At 42.1% G+C, this 18451-nt stretch overlaps 1 protein-coding gene across 1 annotated transcript in view; it reads left to right on the top strand.

Annotated features, from left to right (window-relative positions):
• Nucleotides 1-696: 696 nt before the first annotated feature.
• Nucleotides 697-18451, top strand: part of LOC141274024 (ran-binding protein 3-like) — a 74624-nt gene continuing 56869 nt past the window's right edge. The window contains exon 1 of the mRNA XM_073686268.1: nucleotides 697-833. Coding sequence (XP_073542369.1) covers nucleotides 812-833 — 22 coding nt within the window. The 5' untranslated portion in view covers nucleotides 697-811. The remainder of the gene's footprint in view (nucleotides 834-18451) is intronic.

The following is an 18451-nucleotide window of genomic DNA, read 5'->3' as shown; positions in this document are numbered from 1 at the left end:
ACTGTGTTTGGGGGGCACTTTTGTTGGCATCACACTTTATGGGGCAATGAAAGAGAAATCTAGGACTTCAGCAGGAGGAAAATTACTGTGTAAAGGATGTCACACAGACAAATATTTATTTTTTTGTGGGGGTCCAATTCGAGCTTCTGCTATGGGGCCCCATGATTTCTATGTACGCCCCTGCTTGTTTGTGAGGTATAACTATCCGGTTTATGGGAATAAACATTAAAAGATTGAAATTCGCCAGTTTTTCAATATTTTCATAAAATTTCCATTAATAAGTGTACATCATATCGACCTAATGTTACCACTATCATGAAGTACAATGAGTCACAAAGAACAGTCTCAGAATCAGGGGGATCCGTTGAAGCGTTCCAGAGTAATTACCTCATAAGGTGACACTTTAGGCATTAAAGTGTCTCCATCACTAAGGGGTTAAACAAAGAGCAGCAATTAACAACCATCATCCTTGATCTTTCCAATTATTACTGGTGAGGAATGACGACTGCCACCCTTTAATTGCCGGCTATGTGACAACAAAGACCAGTTCCAAGATCAAGGTAACAGTGTCAAGCAGATGACAGATCATTTCCGACTTTCTATCAGTAAAAGCGGTACTCTATACCACGAGACAGGCTCCGCACATGCGCACTACTGCACCTAGCGTTTGGGGCATGCGCTGTAAATGACGCTGGGTGTTGCGATTAGAGCGGGGCGGTTCCTCTGCCTGGTTTAGCTCCCGCCCAGCACTGTCCGCCCCCTGACTGTGAAAGCGGCCGCTGGGCATTGTGGGAGCGGCTCAGGCGGTAAAATGGAGGATTTGGCGAACGAAGGTAAGTGGTGATAAACCCGGGGCTGTGATATTGGGGGAACGGGCAGTGCTGGGCGGGTGTTCGCCTGCTCACTGGTGGGTGCGATACTGGGTCGTGCTGCTGGTCGTATGCTGGGGCGCGGCTCAGGAGAGTCCCAGGGCTGTGTGAGGCCTACATTATCCCCAGCCTGTCCCCGTGGCTGTAATGCGCCGTGCCCTTATCTACGTGCCCTGGCAGTACGGCCGTTGTCCGGGCAGCTCCGTACTGAGACCCGGTCAGGGGGTTTCTTCATGGAGGGCCATGTTTAGCTGGAGATGGAGTGAGGGGATTACTGAGCGAGGAGTGCTGGGATATTCCACCTGCCTCCATTACCGGCCCGCCATTAATCGTACTGCCCCCATCTCCGGGGGAGCATGAGTATGTGCCGAGGGCACTGCCACCCGGCTCCTCTGGCACCATGTACCAGTCTTCTCCACTTACGCTGTTTATGAGAATGTTGCCATCCATAGAGACTAGTGAGGAGACCCATGATCTCACATACCTATAGCTCCTTTTTTTTCCCCTCCTTTTTATATTTAGTGGGCAATTAAAGTTCCACAGCTTTTAAAGGGATTGTCCACTAATGGTCCTAGTTGGAAAAAACATTCTCCATGCTTCGTCCTTTTACCCCTAGTGGCCTTGTGACAAGCAGCTGCTATGTTTGTTAACTTCAGACAAAACTACAAATGCCACATTTGATCAGTGGGTTTTGATTGGCTGCAGTGGTGACATGCTAATTTTTATCACAAAACTTGTGGGGAGCACAGGGCCAAGAGAGGTACAGATCTGAAAGAGAAGTATTGAAACCTTCTTAATTTATTTTCAACTTTCTCCAGCATCCAGTACCATTTATATGGGGGTTTTGTCTTGGAGTGGACAACACCTTTAACTTATAATCAGCCACTAGCTAATCATCTTAGGTGTATGGATCCAGGAAATATAAGCCATGTCTACTGGGCATGTGCAGGTAAGTGAGGTGCTTGCTTCATGCGGGAAGACTGAGTCTATCACAGATCTTTTAAAATGGCAGCACAGAATGACTGTTCAATCCAAGTACAGGCGCTCAGTGCTTCATGGTGGTGCCAATAATTTAAATTCACCTTACCACTTGCTTGGTTTCCATATGTCTTCACCCTTTTCTGGCTCTGTGAAGCCAGAGATGTCAATCAAAGAGGTGTGAAGGTGTATGTAAATGATTTTTCTCCTCCTTGAAGCACTGAGTGGTGGGACTCAGTTAAAAGTCATCCTGGGCTGAAAGAGTCCCTTTAAGTACACTTTCCCACCTATTTGTTTTCCCTCTATTTCCACTCTTGAGCTGTCAATCAAACACAAGGGGGAATGGAGATTGTTTTCCATCTATTAGTAGGTTGGAAGTGCACTTAAAGGGACTCTGTCAGCTGAGGATGACTGTTCAAACCAAGAACAGGCACTTGGTGCACCATGGTGTGGCAAATCATTGAAGTGCACTTTCCCATCTGCTAGTTTTCCCTCCTATCTCCACCCCCCCCCCCCCCCCTTCTCTCTTTTGACAGTTTTAGCTTGGAAAACAAGCAGACGGGAAGGTCCTCTGTTCCGCCCTGGTGTAGAACAAGACTCTCATAGACTTACCCAGAGAGCTTGTGACTGTTACCTCTGTCTTCGGGTCAGTCAGAAGCTGCGATCACAAGATGGCAGTGCAGGACTGGAGTGGCGACAGATAAATATAAGACTAGGGTCAGGAATCTTAAAGGGAACATGTCACCAGAAATTACGCTGTTAATCTGCAGATTAAGGCTGTGTGCCCACAATGCGTTTTTTAAGCATTTCTGCAGCTGCAGAAACGCTTAAACGCATGGTAGAAGGCCTGCCATGTTCCCCAATGATAATCCGCATGTGCTGTGCACATGCTGCGGAAATTTCCACTGCGGATTATCATTGCGGAAAAAAGCGCAGCACTACCAATTATTTTGCGGAAGTGCTGCTTTTTCGCCGCCATTGACTTGCATTGAAACGCATGGATTACGCATCACTGCATCTGCAGATGCGCATTCCACGTGTTTCAATTTGCGGATGGTACGTGGGTGTGGAGGACAGGAGACTCCTCTGGACCCGGGTACTATAGAACCTGTGAAAAAAAGAATAAAATAAATATTATATTTACCTTCTGACGGCCCCCGCTGCGCTCATCCTTCCATGCCGGCAGATCGCGGTGGACTGAAGGACCTGCGCTGACGTCATAGTCATGTGACGGCAGGTCCTTCAGTGCTGTGTACCGTTATCTGCCGTTAAGGGAGAACGGAGCGAAGCAAGACTCCGGGGGCCATCGGAAGGTAAGTATAGATTTATTTTTTATTTTTAACCATTCTGTAAGGATTTATATAATGTGACCAAGTTGACAAGCACTTTCCAAGTGATGCTCAAATCGCTTGGAAAGCTCTTGACAACCCGCATGCGGAAATGCATGTGAAGAACGCTTCACATCCGTATGTCCCTGGCATGAAAAACGCATGTACAATCCGCATGCGTTTTTTTCTGCCAGGGAGATGCAGAAACGCTCAGGAAAAATCCAGAGCATTTCTGCATCGTGGGCACATAGCCTTACAGCGTTATTATGGTGCCCAGTGACTGAATGCAGCAGGGAGAAAATGAACTTCATTTGCTCCGCCAGCATTCAGTTTCAGTCATGGAGGCGCCGCTGGTTCAGTCACCACTTTGAGAAAACAGAGCAGCAGCCTGTAACTGGCCCTGACCGACAGCCGGCTGCAATACAGAGCCAGTCTTAGTCACGGCCCCGACTGAGACCTAAAATCTGGTTTTATGATTGAAATTGTAAAAATGGTAACAACCTATAAAATACGGGGACTACACACCTCCAAAATTGCACCCCTATATATTTCCTGAAAGCAGTTGGCCTGATGATGGTATTTGACATAACATGCTGTTGTCCGCCATGTCCATCTCCCATAATGTATATATGTATAGGGTGTGTTGGTGCAATTTTCAATGTGTGTAATCCCCATGTGATTCCCTTAGACTGCATGCGCAGTGGGTGATGAAGCCAGGGAGCAAACACCAGGCTTTCTTGCACATGGTCAGGAAGGCAGGATGTTGGGCTCATGCCCCAGTGTTACTGAGCCCTGGTGGTAATATTGCTTGTGTGGTGGATGCAGTCTAGGCCCACTATGATTACAAGATCTAGGACTAGTCTGGGGCAATCAGCGCCCTGCTGAACTAGTTCTAGATAGTTTGCGTACACCAAACCGGATTAATAAGTTGATTTGTCAAACTTAGAAATAAATGTATGGCAGATAAGGCTCCTTCTTAAAATTGCAAGCAATTTGATACACCAGTAGTAAATAACATTTTCAAGATCAAAATCAGTTTTCTTTGTTAATTGCAAACTTGTCAATAAAACTTTTCTCTCGTAACTATTTTCCGAGACCCATAATGTATTCATTCAGACCCGTAACATATTCATTCTTCTGTCGCTGGAGTTGTGTGAGGGCTTGTTTTTTGCATGTTGAGCTGACTTTTTATTTGTTCCATTATGGGGTAGATATGACATTTTTATTGCATTCTTTGCGATGTTGCAGCAGCGAGGGAAAAAAAATCTAACTTTATATTCAAGACCTTATAGGGGACTTCATCCTGCAATTATCCGATCACTTGGGTTATATACTGTAATACAGCTCATCCCCTGGAGCGATCATATTAAATTCCTGTGTCAGTGATTTATTTAAAAGGTTATCAGCATCAGGCAGCGGTCAGCTGAATAATAGTGTTTGATGCAAAAAAAGGGGATCTGCTATAAAGATGTAAATGTACTTCATAGGTCAGGAAGGGATTAAAGGGCATCTGTTACTGGAATTCATACATTGCTTAAAGTGTTATTCACCCCGGGGCAAACTTTCTACTAGTAGTGCAGCTTACCAAATACTAAAGCCATGTGCACACGGTTAGTATTATTTGTTCAGTATTTTACATCAGTATTTTTATCCAAAACCAGGAGTGGAACAGTCAGAGGAAAAGTATAATAGAAGCACTTGCACCACTTTTACTTATTTCACCCACTCCTGGTTTTGCCTTAGGGTACGTGCCCACAAAGCGTAATAGCAGCGTTTTGGATGTAGCTCATCTGCGCTGTGTCCAAACCGCTGCTTTACACAGTGGATTTATAGAAATCCCATGCCCACTGTGCTTCTATTTGACACCGCGTAAACTCACCGGCTGTGCGTCTTTATGAGCCGCAGCTTGTAAATTTCTGTTGTGGAGACGCTGGTCTCCGCAACAGAAATTTCCCCAATAGAATGTATTGGATACGGCGGATTTACCTGCGTGATTGGACACAGCGAAAATACGCTGCGTCCAAAGCATAGCCTTACAAATACTGATTTAAAAAGACTCCCCAAATACTGAATGTGTGCACGTGGCCTAAGAGTTTGTAAAAGACACACTGTTAAGCCACCTTCACACGTTCAGTATTTGACTTAAAAATACCAAGGTAAATACTTGCCAAATGCTGAACGTGTGAATATGGCCTTAAGATTCGACTCTGATAGCCCATTTAAGTGGTTGTCATGTGATCGCAAATTCGCATACTTAACGACTGCTGGAATCGGCAAGTAGAGCTGAATCCAACAATGTGGTTATTAAATACTATTAGTATTCGGAAAGCTGCACTGGTAGCAGAAAGTTTGCTATTTGGAAGACCCCTTTTAAAGAGAATCTGTCTGCAGGTTTTTCATCTGAAAGCAGCCTGATGTATCACTTAGATTACTGGGTGCAGCCTTTCTCACACAATCAGAGCTTTTTAGGGTATGTGCCTGCGGCCCTAACGCAGCTGACTAGACGCGCGGTTTCTACCCTCATCTTATGCAAATGAGAGGTGCAATTTTTATTTATTTTTTCCACATGCAGACTTTCCTCATTGATGTTAATCTATGGGGAAAGTCTACTAGCGGACCTGCAAGAGAAATTGACATGCTGCTGGTCAGAAAGACACCTGGCTCTGTATATACAATGTCCATAGACAGTGAGGTGCCTATCACATGAGGGAGAACCAGACCAGGAGGCTCAGGCTCCTGAATCATAGCAATGATAAGCTCCTGGTGCTAAAACAATCATTAAAGGCAAACAAAAACACAGTGTTTGATAAGAGGCATCACTGAAATCTGTGTTTAAACCCCTACAGCATGCTGTCTGCAGCTTGCTTAGCAAAAACCTGTTGACAGATTCCCTTTAAATAGAGAATTGTCAGAATGGTTGTATAGTGCTGACATTAAATGAAAAGTTTGTGCAGTTACAGATGAACTCATAAAATGCTTATTTTAATGTCAGGCTTGTTCATTTTCAAAGATCATTAACAATGTGAACAACGATGACCGATTTTTAAAATAGGTACGTCAGCCTCATCAAGGTACTTATCTATTTAAAGGGAACCTGTCACGTCCTAGCTGCCCTGTACACTGCCCCCATAGCGTTGTTAGTGATGCAATGTGCATCACTAACAAGCTTTTTCCATTAAAATTGGTGCAGCTATAATGATTTTACAATCTTTAACCGCTTTCCGACCAAGTCAGTATTAGTACGTAGCTGCGCCCTGGGCCTTATGGACCAGCTACGTACTATTACGCATAATGTGATCGCGCTCGCACACCAGCAGGACGATAGCCGCCGGGTATCGGCTGATTGTCACAGCTGACACCCGGTGCTATGTTCCAGGAGCGGTCCTGCACCTCTTCCGGCACATTAATCCCTGAAATGCTGCGATCGAAGTCGATCGCAGCATTGCTGGGGGAGGTAAGCGCCGATACTTACCTTCTCTCCAGCGTCTCCCGGATGTTGTCATGACGACACGATGTCGTCATGACAAAATCCGGGTCACCAGGAAGTTACTTTGGTCATGCGCAGTGCATGACCAAAGTAATTTCTCCGTGTGTGCAGCATGGCATAGGGAGCTGCTACTCTCTATGCCATGCAACCGATAAGGCTGCAAAAAGTGAGTCTCGTAGTGGGACGATGTTTAAAGGAGGAGAAAAAAAAAAAAATCCCATAAAAATATTTTGTACCCATAATTATTTATTATGAAAAAAAAATAAACCAATAAAAGTACACATATTTGGTATCGCCGCGTCCGGAATGACCTGACCTATAAAACTGTCCCACTAGTTAACCCCTTTAGTGAACACTGTAAAAAAAAAAACAAACAAACAAAAAAACAATGCTTTATTATACCGCCAAACAAAAATTGGAATAACACGCGATCAAAAAGACGAATGTAAATAAAAATTGTACCGCTAAAAACTTCATCTTGTCCCGTAAAAAACAAGCCGCCTTACAGCTCCATCATCCAAAAAATTAAAGTTATAGCTCTCAGAATAAAGCGATGCAAAATAATGATTTTTTTTTCTAGAAAATAGTTTGTGTAAAAGCGCCAAAACATAAAAAAACAATGTAAATGTACTGACCCGAAGAATAACGCTGCCTTATCAATTTTACCACACGCGAAACGGCATTATAATAAAAAAAATAAAAAATAAAAATATTCTGGAATTGCTGGCTTTTGTTTATTCTGCCTCCCAAAAATCGGAATAGAAAGTGATAAAAAAAATACCACGTGCCAGAAAAATGGTACCAATAAAAAAGTCAACTTGTACCGCAAAAAACAAGCACTTGCATGACTGTCGGCCAAAATATGGAAAAATTATAGCGCTCAAAATATGGCCATGCAAAAACTAGTCTTTGCAAAAAAAAAAAAGCGTCTTTTAGTGCGTGACAGCTGTCAATCATAAAAACCCGATATGAATCTGGTATCGCTGTAAACGCACCGACCCGAAAAATAAAGTCGTCTAATCATTTATACCACACGAGGAACGGCGTAAAAAATAAACTCTAGGGTTATTTTTTTTTTTTCAAAAGTTAAAAAAATAAATAAATAAAAATGGCGACCAGTGTTGAGCGCAGTTGCTCGCTACTTGAGTTTGCATTGGGTGCTTGGGTATGCACTGAGTATCGTGGATGTAACCGTGAAACATGCGGGTCAGGGACTCGAGCATGTCACTCGAGTACGCGCGATACATGGTGCATACCTGAGTACCTGATGCAAACTCAAGTAGCGAGCACTTGCGCTCAAGACTAATGACAACTTATTCAATATGATGGCCTAATGTTATCAAATTCTGTCTTACCTCTGGGTTCAAAATGTTCACTATACCCCTTGATAAAATCCTTGAGGGGGCTAGTTTCCAAAATGTAGTCAATTGTGGGGGGTTTCCACTATTTAGGCACATCAGGGGCTCCCGAAATGCGACATAGCATCCGCTCTTGATTCCAGCCAATTTCGCATTCAAAAAGTCACACAGTGCTCCTTCCCTTCTAAACTCTGCCGTGCTCCCAAACAGTGGCTTCTCCCCATGTATGGGGTATCTGTGTGCTCAGGGCAAATTGGACAACAAATTTTGGGGTCCATTTTTTCTTCTTACCCTTGCAAAAATAAAAAAATTGGGGTCTAAAGTAACATTTTTGTGAAAAAAGTTAATGTTCGTTTTTTCTTCCACATTCAAAAAATTGCTGTGAAGCACGGTGCACCTGAAGGGTTAATAAACTTCTTGAATGTGGTTTTGAGCACCTTGAGGGGTGCAGTTTTTAGAATGGTGTCACTTTTGGATATTTTCTGTCATTAAGGCCCCTCAAAGTCACTTCAAATGTGATGTGGTCCCTAAAAAATTTTTTTTGTAAAAATGAGAGATCGCTGGTCAACTTTTAACCCTTAACTTCCTAATAGAAAAAAAAAAGTTGCTTCCAAAATTGTGCTGATGTAAAGTAGACATGTGGGAAATGTTATTTATTAATTATTTTGTGTGACATATCTCTCTGATTTAAGGGCATAAAAATTCAAATTTTGAAAATTGCTAAATTTTCACCAAATTTCCGATTTACCCCCCCCCCCCAAATAAACTCTAGTGATATCGAAGAAATTTTACCACTATCATGAAGTACAATATGTCATTAAAAAACAATCTCAGAATCAGGGGTATCCGTTGAAGCGTTCCAGAGTAATTACCTCATAAAGTGATAGTGGTCAGAATTGTAAAAATTGGCCCGGTCATTAACGTGCAAACCACCCTCGGGGGTTAAGGGGTTAATATACTTATATCCTACCTGCTCGTATTCAGTCATAGGGGCGTGCTTGTCATATTCAGTCACTGCTGGCGCCACCCATGTATTTGAATCCTGCTCCCGGCAAGCGCTGATATTGTGGGGCACATGCGCATTTGTTAATGTCTGGCCGCCTGGGCATTTAGGCTGTGTGATTACCAGCTTCACTGCGTATGCGCTATGACGCTATGTTCCCCGCGCATGCGCAGTGCAGCTGGTAATCACACAGCCTCACTGCGCAGGTGGCCGGACATCCACAAGTGTGCCTGCGCCCCACAATATCAGCGCTTGCCGGGAGCAGGATTCAAATACATGGGTGGCGCCAGCAGTGACTGAATATGACAACAATGCCCCGTCTCATGCTGCACATAACACGTCTGCATCTCTGGCTCCTATGGGCATAAAAGGGGACAAACGTATGGTGAGGCACCCATGCTCCCCTGACCTCAACCCCATTGAGAACCTCTGGAGCATCATCAAAATGAGTGTCTATGATGGCGGGAGGCAGTTCACATCTAAGCAACAGCTCTGGGAGGGTATTCTGTCCTCATGCAATACAATTAAAGCAGAAACCATCCAAAACCTGACAAATTCAATGGACGAGAGAGTTCAGAAGCTCCTTTCGAACAAGGGGTCCTATGTGCAAATGTAACATCACCTAGAATAAAGTTTTGAGTTGAAAACTGTTTGCTTTCAGTTTCTAATAACCTGCTAATGCTTATAATTTCAAAAATGACCATTTTTTTTTGTTCTTTATTAAAATGAAAAGGTTGAAAACTCTGCTGTGCATAATAATTTGGAACATGCATTTTGAGTGCAGTTTGAGTTTTTTATTTTTTTTAAAATATACTGTTATCATAGGCAGTTTGTACAAAAACCTTTCAATTGTACTCTAATAGTTATTTGACTGGAAAATTACAATGACTGCAATTCATATAGGTAATTTGTGAAAATCTGAGAAAATATTATTTGCATAATAATTTGGAACACGGTGTATAACACTTCCTATGTTTTGTCGGTATAAAATGGACAGACTCAAACTCCTAAAATATAAAATAAATTGGGTACAGTAGTTCATTGCAGTATGTTCTGTAAAATTTTTTCATAAGAATTTGTGATAGTTATGAAATATTTTTTATTCCTGATCTAAGGATTTAGGCTTTTAATTGAGATGCATCTGTGCTGCACTTTATATACATGTTCAGTAGTGAGGCAGTGCTGTTGAGTCAGCCGGGAGTCAGGGAAATTGAGGAGTTGGAGGTTTGGCTTACCGACTCCACAGCCCTGAAATTTTTCCAGACACAAACAGCAGTAGATGTTGCTGATTGAAAATTGCAAATCTGCCTGTATGGTGCCCATACATTGTAGTGACCTGTATGTTGTACCCAGCTCGTGCTTCTGGGGACATTCACCAGAAGCGGGCTCTCAATCACTACAGAAATGTCAAACGTGAACGCTAAATGTGGTTTAGGCACACTGTGGGGCTCAGAAGGGAGGAGGGCATATTTGGATTTGGGAGCGCAGAATACACTGGATTTCTTTAAGGAGGAGCAGATCCATAGTACTTTTTCAGAGCCTTTGTGTTACCATCCCCCTATATTTCCATTAATAGATGACGGACCTGCTTATTTTGTGGATTGAGTTGAAGCTTTTATTGGGAACATTTTATATAACGTTTGGGATCACATTTATTCTATGCTGAGCACTTTTATCGGGGTTTCCATCTAGATCTCCGAGTGAAATCATTCAGATGAAATCCCTTAAGTTATCCATTCACTATAACGAGACAGCAATGTTACTCTGTACTCCGTCTGGCCTCTGTTCAGCGGTGTCCTTCTTCAAAACTGTGGCCGACCTCTCTTTTATGCACGCCTAAAAGGATGGACATAGGCCAGACAGTGTCCCCCATCTGCCTCATTATAGGGAATCTTCCCTCAGGGGCTCTGTTTGAATCACGTATTTCAGATATTTACACGGAAACCCCGGTGTAAGCGCTCAGCACAGAGCGCAGGATAAATGTGAGCGGCTCTGGGAGGCAGAATGAACAAATCAACCGCAGGTGAAGAACTGGTTTTAGTTATTTTTTACGCTGTTACTCATGCGGTATAAGTGACTAGACGACTTTATTCTTCGGGTCAGTACGATTACATCGATACCAGATTTATTTCTTGCTTTTATGTTTTGTGCTATCCAATAAATAATTTGGATAACTTTTGGCCGAGTTAAATGCTCATGCGAGCGAGCCCTTACAGGAGTAAGGGGCAAGAGGGTCACAGAAATGCTCGGCCACACCCAGGATGCAACACCTTATCATATTTGAATAGAAAACATTTCTGGTAATGGATTTGGACACTAAGGCTATGTGCCCATGTTGCAGAAATGAAGCAGAAAATTTCTGCTTCATTTCTGCATGTCCTTTCCCGGAAAAACGCTTGCGTAATTTGGCAAGCGTTTTTCGCGCGTTTTAGAAGCGTTTTGGATATGCGGAGTTGCCTTGCGTTTTTTATTGCATTGACAAGGCAATTCCGCATGCGTAAACGCAAAATTAATGGACATGCTGCGGATTTTTGAGCGCATCAAAAACGCTGCGGAAAAATCCGCAGCATGGGCATTGAAATTGCGGATTCTCATTGGGGACCATGGAGGACGGATTACCAAGCGTTTCACAAGCGTTTACGCTGCGGAAATTCCGCAGCATATACGCTTGTAAAACGCTACGTGGGCACATACCCTAATCGTACGACTTCTATTAGGCCTTTGTCCCCCGCAAGGTGCTGTATTTGGTTTGGGTACTCCATTTGGGTTAAACACTCCCTTTTTAAAATGTATGCATTTTCTATTGTGAAATCTGGTGATGGATCTGCTAGGAGCTTGGGATCACAAAATGTGTAAATAGGCTTCTTAATAGCTGACAATCTGTACAGTATGGCTAGCTTCACATTGACATTTCAGGTCATGTTCTCAAAGCTGCCTATGCACATGGAGTTTTGCATTTGTTACTGCACTTAGTAGTTGGCAAAATAGAGTCCATTAGTCTCGAAAGCATGTTTACTTGTACCATTGTATATGTACTGACAGTTTTTGGCTTTACATATAAAAACAATGCATTTTTTTCCACATACTTGCTTTTCTGTATCAGTGTTGTTGCCCCACTGCAACCTTGCAAAATGCCCTATCATCCCTATAAAATATCACATAAACATGGTGCCGAGGCATAACCAAATTCAACTTTATCCACAGCGGACTAGCTAAAATTTTAATTACTGTATATTTGTACATAACCATTTCAGTAAAGGGTACACATTTTAAGTATTTGCAGGAAAAATCTGTGTAAAATAGACACGTTTTTTACATACATATTTGGTGCAGATTTTCCCCACTCAGTATGAGTGAAATCTGCAGCAAAACCGTTCACACATAGCATTTTTTCAGCTTTTTTTATGTATATTTTCTGTTTTGTTTTTTTTTACAGTACCAGCAAAATCTGATATTCCAGAAATCTCCTGCACACATCTTAATTTTTGTTTCATCAGTATTTTGTGCTTTGCACGTCACTTCTCTCAGCGTTTTTCACCCATTGAAAGCGATTGGGTGGTGAAAAAACACATGTCAGTTTTTTTTATTTTCACAGATTTGCATTTTGTGCCACTTCGGTCTTCTTCAAACATTACTCTACTCTAGTCCATACTTGCATCAGTATTTGTGAGCAAAAACCAAAAGTGGAGCCTGCAATGGGTGTTGCCATGAAAAGATTAGCATGTCTTTTGTGTTTTGGACCCACTCCCCACACCGATTTTACATGTACTGATAAAAATTGAGTAGAATACTGTTGTGTGACTGAGACCCTATTAATTTAGATACGTTCCCACAGGGTTTTTATTTAGCGGATTTGTGGAGAAAACGGGCAGCTTCAATCGACAAACATCTAATGTGCAGAAACGCTGCCAAGTTTAATCTCTGATGTCTATTTCCGTGAAGATTGCCCTGATATTAGTACAGTCTGCTAGATGGAATGTACGACGCTCTGGTCTTAAATGTGGCCACTGATGGAGAGGGAATGTGACCAGACCAATTCATCAGCATCCTGTACTGTGCACACGTTATCAGGGCTGTGGAGTTGGTATAAAATGGACAAACTCCTAAAATATATAATAAATTGGGTACAGTAGTACAATGCAGAATGTGCTGTAAATGTTTTCATAAGAATTTTGGAAAGTTATGAAATGTCCTATAAATGTCTGTTCTATTCCTGATCTAAGGATTTCGGCTTTTAGTTGAGATTAATCTGTGCTGCATTTTATGTACATGCTCAGTAGTGAGCACAGGGCTGTGGAGTCGGGAGTCAAGGAAATTGAGTAGTCTGAGGTTTGGCCTACGGACTCCACAGCCCTGCTATTTACAGCACATTCCTGCAAATTCCCAGAAAGTGGCCAAACTCTTCACATTTAGAATTAGCTGTGTCAAGTCTACAGGTGTTATTCCAGAAGTCCCATTGGCTATAATGTAGAGAACTGTGCATATGCGTCGCCACCACTTAAAGCACACCTGTCAGCAGGATTGTGCTTGGTAAACTACATACACTGTCAGGTGGGCGCCATTACACTGAGTAAAATGATACCTTTGGTGATTAAATCCGTCCTGTGGTTCTTTTATAATCTTTATTTTCAGTTCTGCCATAATGATATGCTCGTGCTTTGGGGAGGGGCTGTAACTTGTGCTCTCATTATGTATGCCTATCTCTGGCCTCTGACAGGTCACTGTGCTTTCAGTGACCTGCCTACTATTTTAAATATTGCCTGTGTAATTTCTCTGCCAATTTGATATTTGCAACCCCCAAAATGGCCGCCGGGGCCCGCACATGCGCAGTAGCATCTTTCGGTTGCCAAGAGATGCTGCTGCGTGGGCGCCATTTTGCTTTTGGTAAAAGAATTTGGGTGCAGCAATATGGCGCCGTGCATTAGCATCTCTCGGCAGCCGAGAAATGCTACTGCGCAGGCGGCGGGTGCCATATTGCTGCAGGAAAGGGTCTCTTTCCTGTAGGAAAATGGCCCATGCCCAGTGGCATCGGCAACCCGAAAGATGGCAGTACTTTTGAAGGGAATGTCTAACCAAGAAGTTAACTATTGTTTAAATCAAAATTTCATGTAAGATTGAGCCCTCTTCCCTCTGTACCAGTCTATCATTGTTGGTTCATTAAATGTAAATGATAACTGTATTTGGTATGTAACCCCTTCTCATGTACTGCACCATGGAATCAATGGTGCTATATAAATAATAATAATCCTGCCTCTATATAGCATCAGACAACTGACTTTTGTGGCAGGTCCACCAACCATTTCCTTGTGGGCTATAGTGGCCATACATATCAGATCATTATATATGTGGAACATGCATCGGACTACGGTTTTCTGCAAGTGAAAATAAAAGCATTGGGTGTTTTAAATTTTAAATGCCTAATCTCTATCCACCCCCACCCTTCCCCCATCACATTGCCAAGAAGCTAATTTTTCCACACACTGGTTTTGCATGTCCCTGCCTTACTTGTGAGTCACAGCACTGGCTTACCTAGAGTGAGCACTGTCTGCAGAGCCCTCAGTTCTGTCAATCACCAGTGAGGGAGGTGGGGCACATGTACAACCAGTGGGTGGAACTGAGGCTCTTGGCGATAACAAGGCTGCAACAAGCAACCTAATTTTTCAATTATGATGATCTTCTGTTTCTGTAGAATGGAGGCAGCCATTAGAACACTAAACGTGCAATTTTTTAGATATGTATCACACTGGGGCAAATAAGTATTTGATACACTGCCGATTTTGCAAGTTTTCCCACCTACAAAGAATGGAGAGGTTTGTCATTTTTATCACTTCAACTGTGAGAGACAGAATCTAAAAATAAAAACCAGAAAATCACATTGCATGAAATATTTAAAAATCATACAATAAAATGCAATTTAATTATGCATTTGATCACCTACCAACCAGCAAGGTTTCTGGCTTTCACAGACATGTTAGTTTTTTCTTTACGAAGCCCTCCTACTCTGCACTCAATACCTGTATTCATCTGTTTGAGTTTGTGGACAGGTGTCTTTTATACAGGTAATGGGCTCAATCAGTCACACCCCAACCTCTCCACCATGGCCAAGACAAAAGAGCTGTCCACCAGGGACAAAATTGTGGACCTGCACAAGGCTGGGATTGGCTACAGGGAAATACGCAAGCATCTTGTTGAGAAGGCAACAACTGTTAGCACAATTATTAGAAAATGGAAGAAACACAAGATGACTGTCAATCTTCCTCGGTCTGGGACTCCATGCAAGGTCTCGAAGTAAGGTTGATTCTGAGAAAGGTCAGGAATCGGCCCAGAACTACACGGGAGTACCTGGTCAATGACCTGAAGAGATCTGGGACCACAGTCTCGAACATTACCATTAGTAGCACACTACGCCGTTGTGGATTAAAATCCTGCAGGGCACGCAAGGTCCCTCTGATCACGCCAGCTCATGTCCAGGCCCTTTTTAAGTTTGCCAATAACCATCTGGATGATCCAGAGGAGGCATGGGAGAAGGTCATGTGGTCAGATGAGACCAAAATATAACTTTTTGGTGTCCACTCCACTCGCTGTGTATGGAGGAAGATAATGGATGAACCAACACTAAAGGGCCTGGCCTCATCCTGCAAAAAAAATGGAAAATGTTCAACAAAAAGATGAAAAATGATACATAAGATAAATACATTACATGAGATATTGGTCAATATTTTAACCAAAATGCGCAAGCTCGCAACCCACGCCAAGGGTCCTCATACTTGCGTGTCCCTACTCTAAAATTAAGGTTTGAGTGGCTGTTGCACCTGTGCTACCCGCACCTTTCTCATGGGGGTCTGCTGCATCCTGCTAGTGCATTAGTAATCTGACCTGGTGTTGGTAAGTCTATTTTCTTTTCTGTGATGTTTTTTGAATTTGTCTTTTTCTGTGAGCCGAACAAAAATGATGAGTACAAGAACACCGGCCCAACCGTGAAGCATAATGGGGGGGAAATATCATATTCTGGGGGTGCTTTTCTGCAAAAGAGACCGGACGACTGCACCATATTGAAGGGAGGATGGATGGGGTCATGTATCATGAGATTTTGGCCAACAACTTGCTTCCCTCAGAGCATTGAAGATGGATCGTGGCTGGCTCTTCCAGCACGACAATGACCCGAAACACACAGCCAGTGCAAGTAAGAAGTGGCTCCGTAAGAAGCATTTCAAGGTCCACTACTTATTCAAGCAAATTTTTCATTCAGAAAGTCAAATGGCTCTCCTTCCCTTCCGAGCCATGCCGTGCACCCAAACAGTGTTTTTTCCCCACATATGGGGGTATCTGCGTTCTCAGGGGAAATTGCACAACATATTTTGGGGTCCATTTTTTCCTGTTACCCCTGCGAAAAAACTTTTTTGTGAAAAAAGTTAAATGTTCATTTTTTTTTTCTTCCACATTCCAAAAATTCCTGTGAAGCACCTGAAGGGTTAATAAAGTTCTTGAATGTGGTTTTGAGCACCTTGAGGGGTGCAGTTTTTAGAATGGTTTAACTTTTGGGTATTTTCTGTCAAAAGACCCCTCAAAGTGACTTCAAATATGATGTGGTCCGCAAAAAAATAAAGTTTTTTTTAAAATTTTGTTTGGAAAAATGAGAGATCGCTGGTCCTCTTTTAACCCTTATAGCTCCCTAATAAAAAATAAATACATTTTTGGTTCCAAAATTGTGCTGATGTAAAGTAGACATGTGGGAAATGTTATTTATTAACTATTTTGTGTGACATAGCTCTGATTTAAGGGCATAAAAATTCAAATTTTGAAAACTGCTAAATTTTCGCCAAATTTCCATTTTTTTTCTTCTCACAAATAAACGCAAGTGATATTGAAGAAATTTTACCACAATCATGAAGTACAATATGCCACGAAAAAGCAATGTCAGAATCGGGGGGATCCGTTGAAGCGTTCCAGAGTAATTACCTCATAAAGTGACAGTGGTCAGAATTGTAAAAATTGGCCTGGTCATTAACGTGCAAACCACCCTCGGAGGTAAAGGGGTTAAGCAAGCAAAAAAAAAAAAAAATTATATAGATCACCCCCCCCACACAAACACCCCTTAACCCCAGTCAAAATAAAACCATTAAAAAAAGACACACATATTTGGTATCGCCGCATTCAGAATCGCCCGATCTATCAGTATATAAAAAAGAATTAATCCCATCGGTAAACGGTGTCACGAGAGTAAACTCTAAACACCAGAATTACGTTTTTTTTTTTTTTTTGGCCTCTGAAACATTGCAACGGGCGATCAAAACATTTTATCTACCCCAAAATGGTATCAATAAAAACATCATCATATCTGGGCGCAAAAAAAAAAGCCATCACCCAACCCCAGATCCCGAAAAATGGAGACGCTACGGGTCTTGGAAAATGGCACTTTTTTTTTTTTTGGGGTATCTTTTGGATTTTTTTCCGCCACTTAAATAAAAAAGAACCTATACATGTTTGTCTACGAACTGATAGTGACCTGGAGAATAATAATGGCAGGTCAGTTTTAGTATTCAGTGAACGTGGTAAAAAAAACAACTGTGGAATTGCCCATTTTTTTGCAGTTTCACCGCATTTTGAATTTTTTTCCCGTTTTCCAGTATGCGATATGGTAAAACCAGTGATGTCGTTCAAAAGTACAACTCGTCCCGCAAAAAACAAGCCCTCACACGGCCATATTGACCAAAAAATAAAAAAGTCATGGCTCTGGGAACAAGTGGAGCAAAAAACGAAAGCGCAAAAACAGAAAATGCTCCGGTCATGAATGGATTAATCTGTATGTCAACCATAATAATTTGGGTATCTTTTTTTCCAGTTATAGGTCCCATGAACCTACTGGGCTATCACTGGCTACTGACCCCTCACAATAGTTGATGCTTTTTGTCGATGATTTGTTTGTATTGGACAAGTAATTGTAAATAAAGTTTTGGGTTTTCTTCAGTCAAAACTGTACTTCACATCAAATTGGGTTGGACTACAATGAAGGGTAACGCTTTTTTAAAAAGCTGGGGGGGAAATGACAGTTACTCCTTAGTGACTTTTTCACTGGTCATAGAGCTTACCCTAGACACTGTCCCACAAGTGTCTCAATAAGTCTTTTTTGGGGGGGCTAGTTTATGTCTGTGAGGCTACTATAAAGTGTATCTGTTAAATTCAGATCAGATAGCATAGCAGCCCAATCATGTACAGGAAGTGAAATAAAGCATGTATATACTTTTGAAAAGTAAGAGCCGATTTGGGGAAAAAATTTCAGGATCTATTTAACTCGGAAAAAAAAAATTATCTATTTTGGCAATTCTCAATATGTAACTTACGGTGATCTGACATACCTACTACTTTTAGCATTTTTTTATTCTTTTTTGTTATCATTTCTGTGGTCTTCAGTACTTTTAAAGGAACAC

The sequence above is a fragment of the Phyllobates terribilis genome, unplaced genomic scaffold, assembly GCF_046119375.1.
Source record: "Phyllobates terribilis strain yellow unplaced genomic scaffold, ASM4611937v1 Scaffold_1__5_contigs__length_1240528914, whole genome shotgun sequence".
In the NCBI taxonomy this organism is placed as follows: domain Eukaryota; kingdom Metazoa; phylum Chordata; class Amphibia; order Anura; family Dendrobatidae; genus Phyllobates; species Phyllobates terribilis.
Note: the sequence above shows the minus strand (reverse complement) of the source record. Positions and strands in the feature narration are given on the sequence as shown.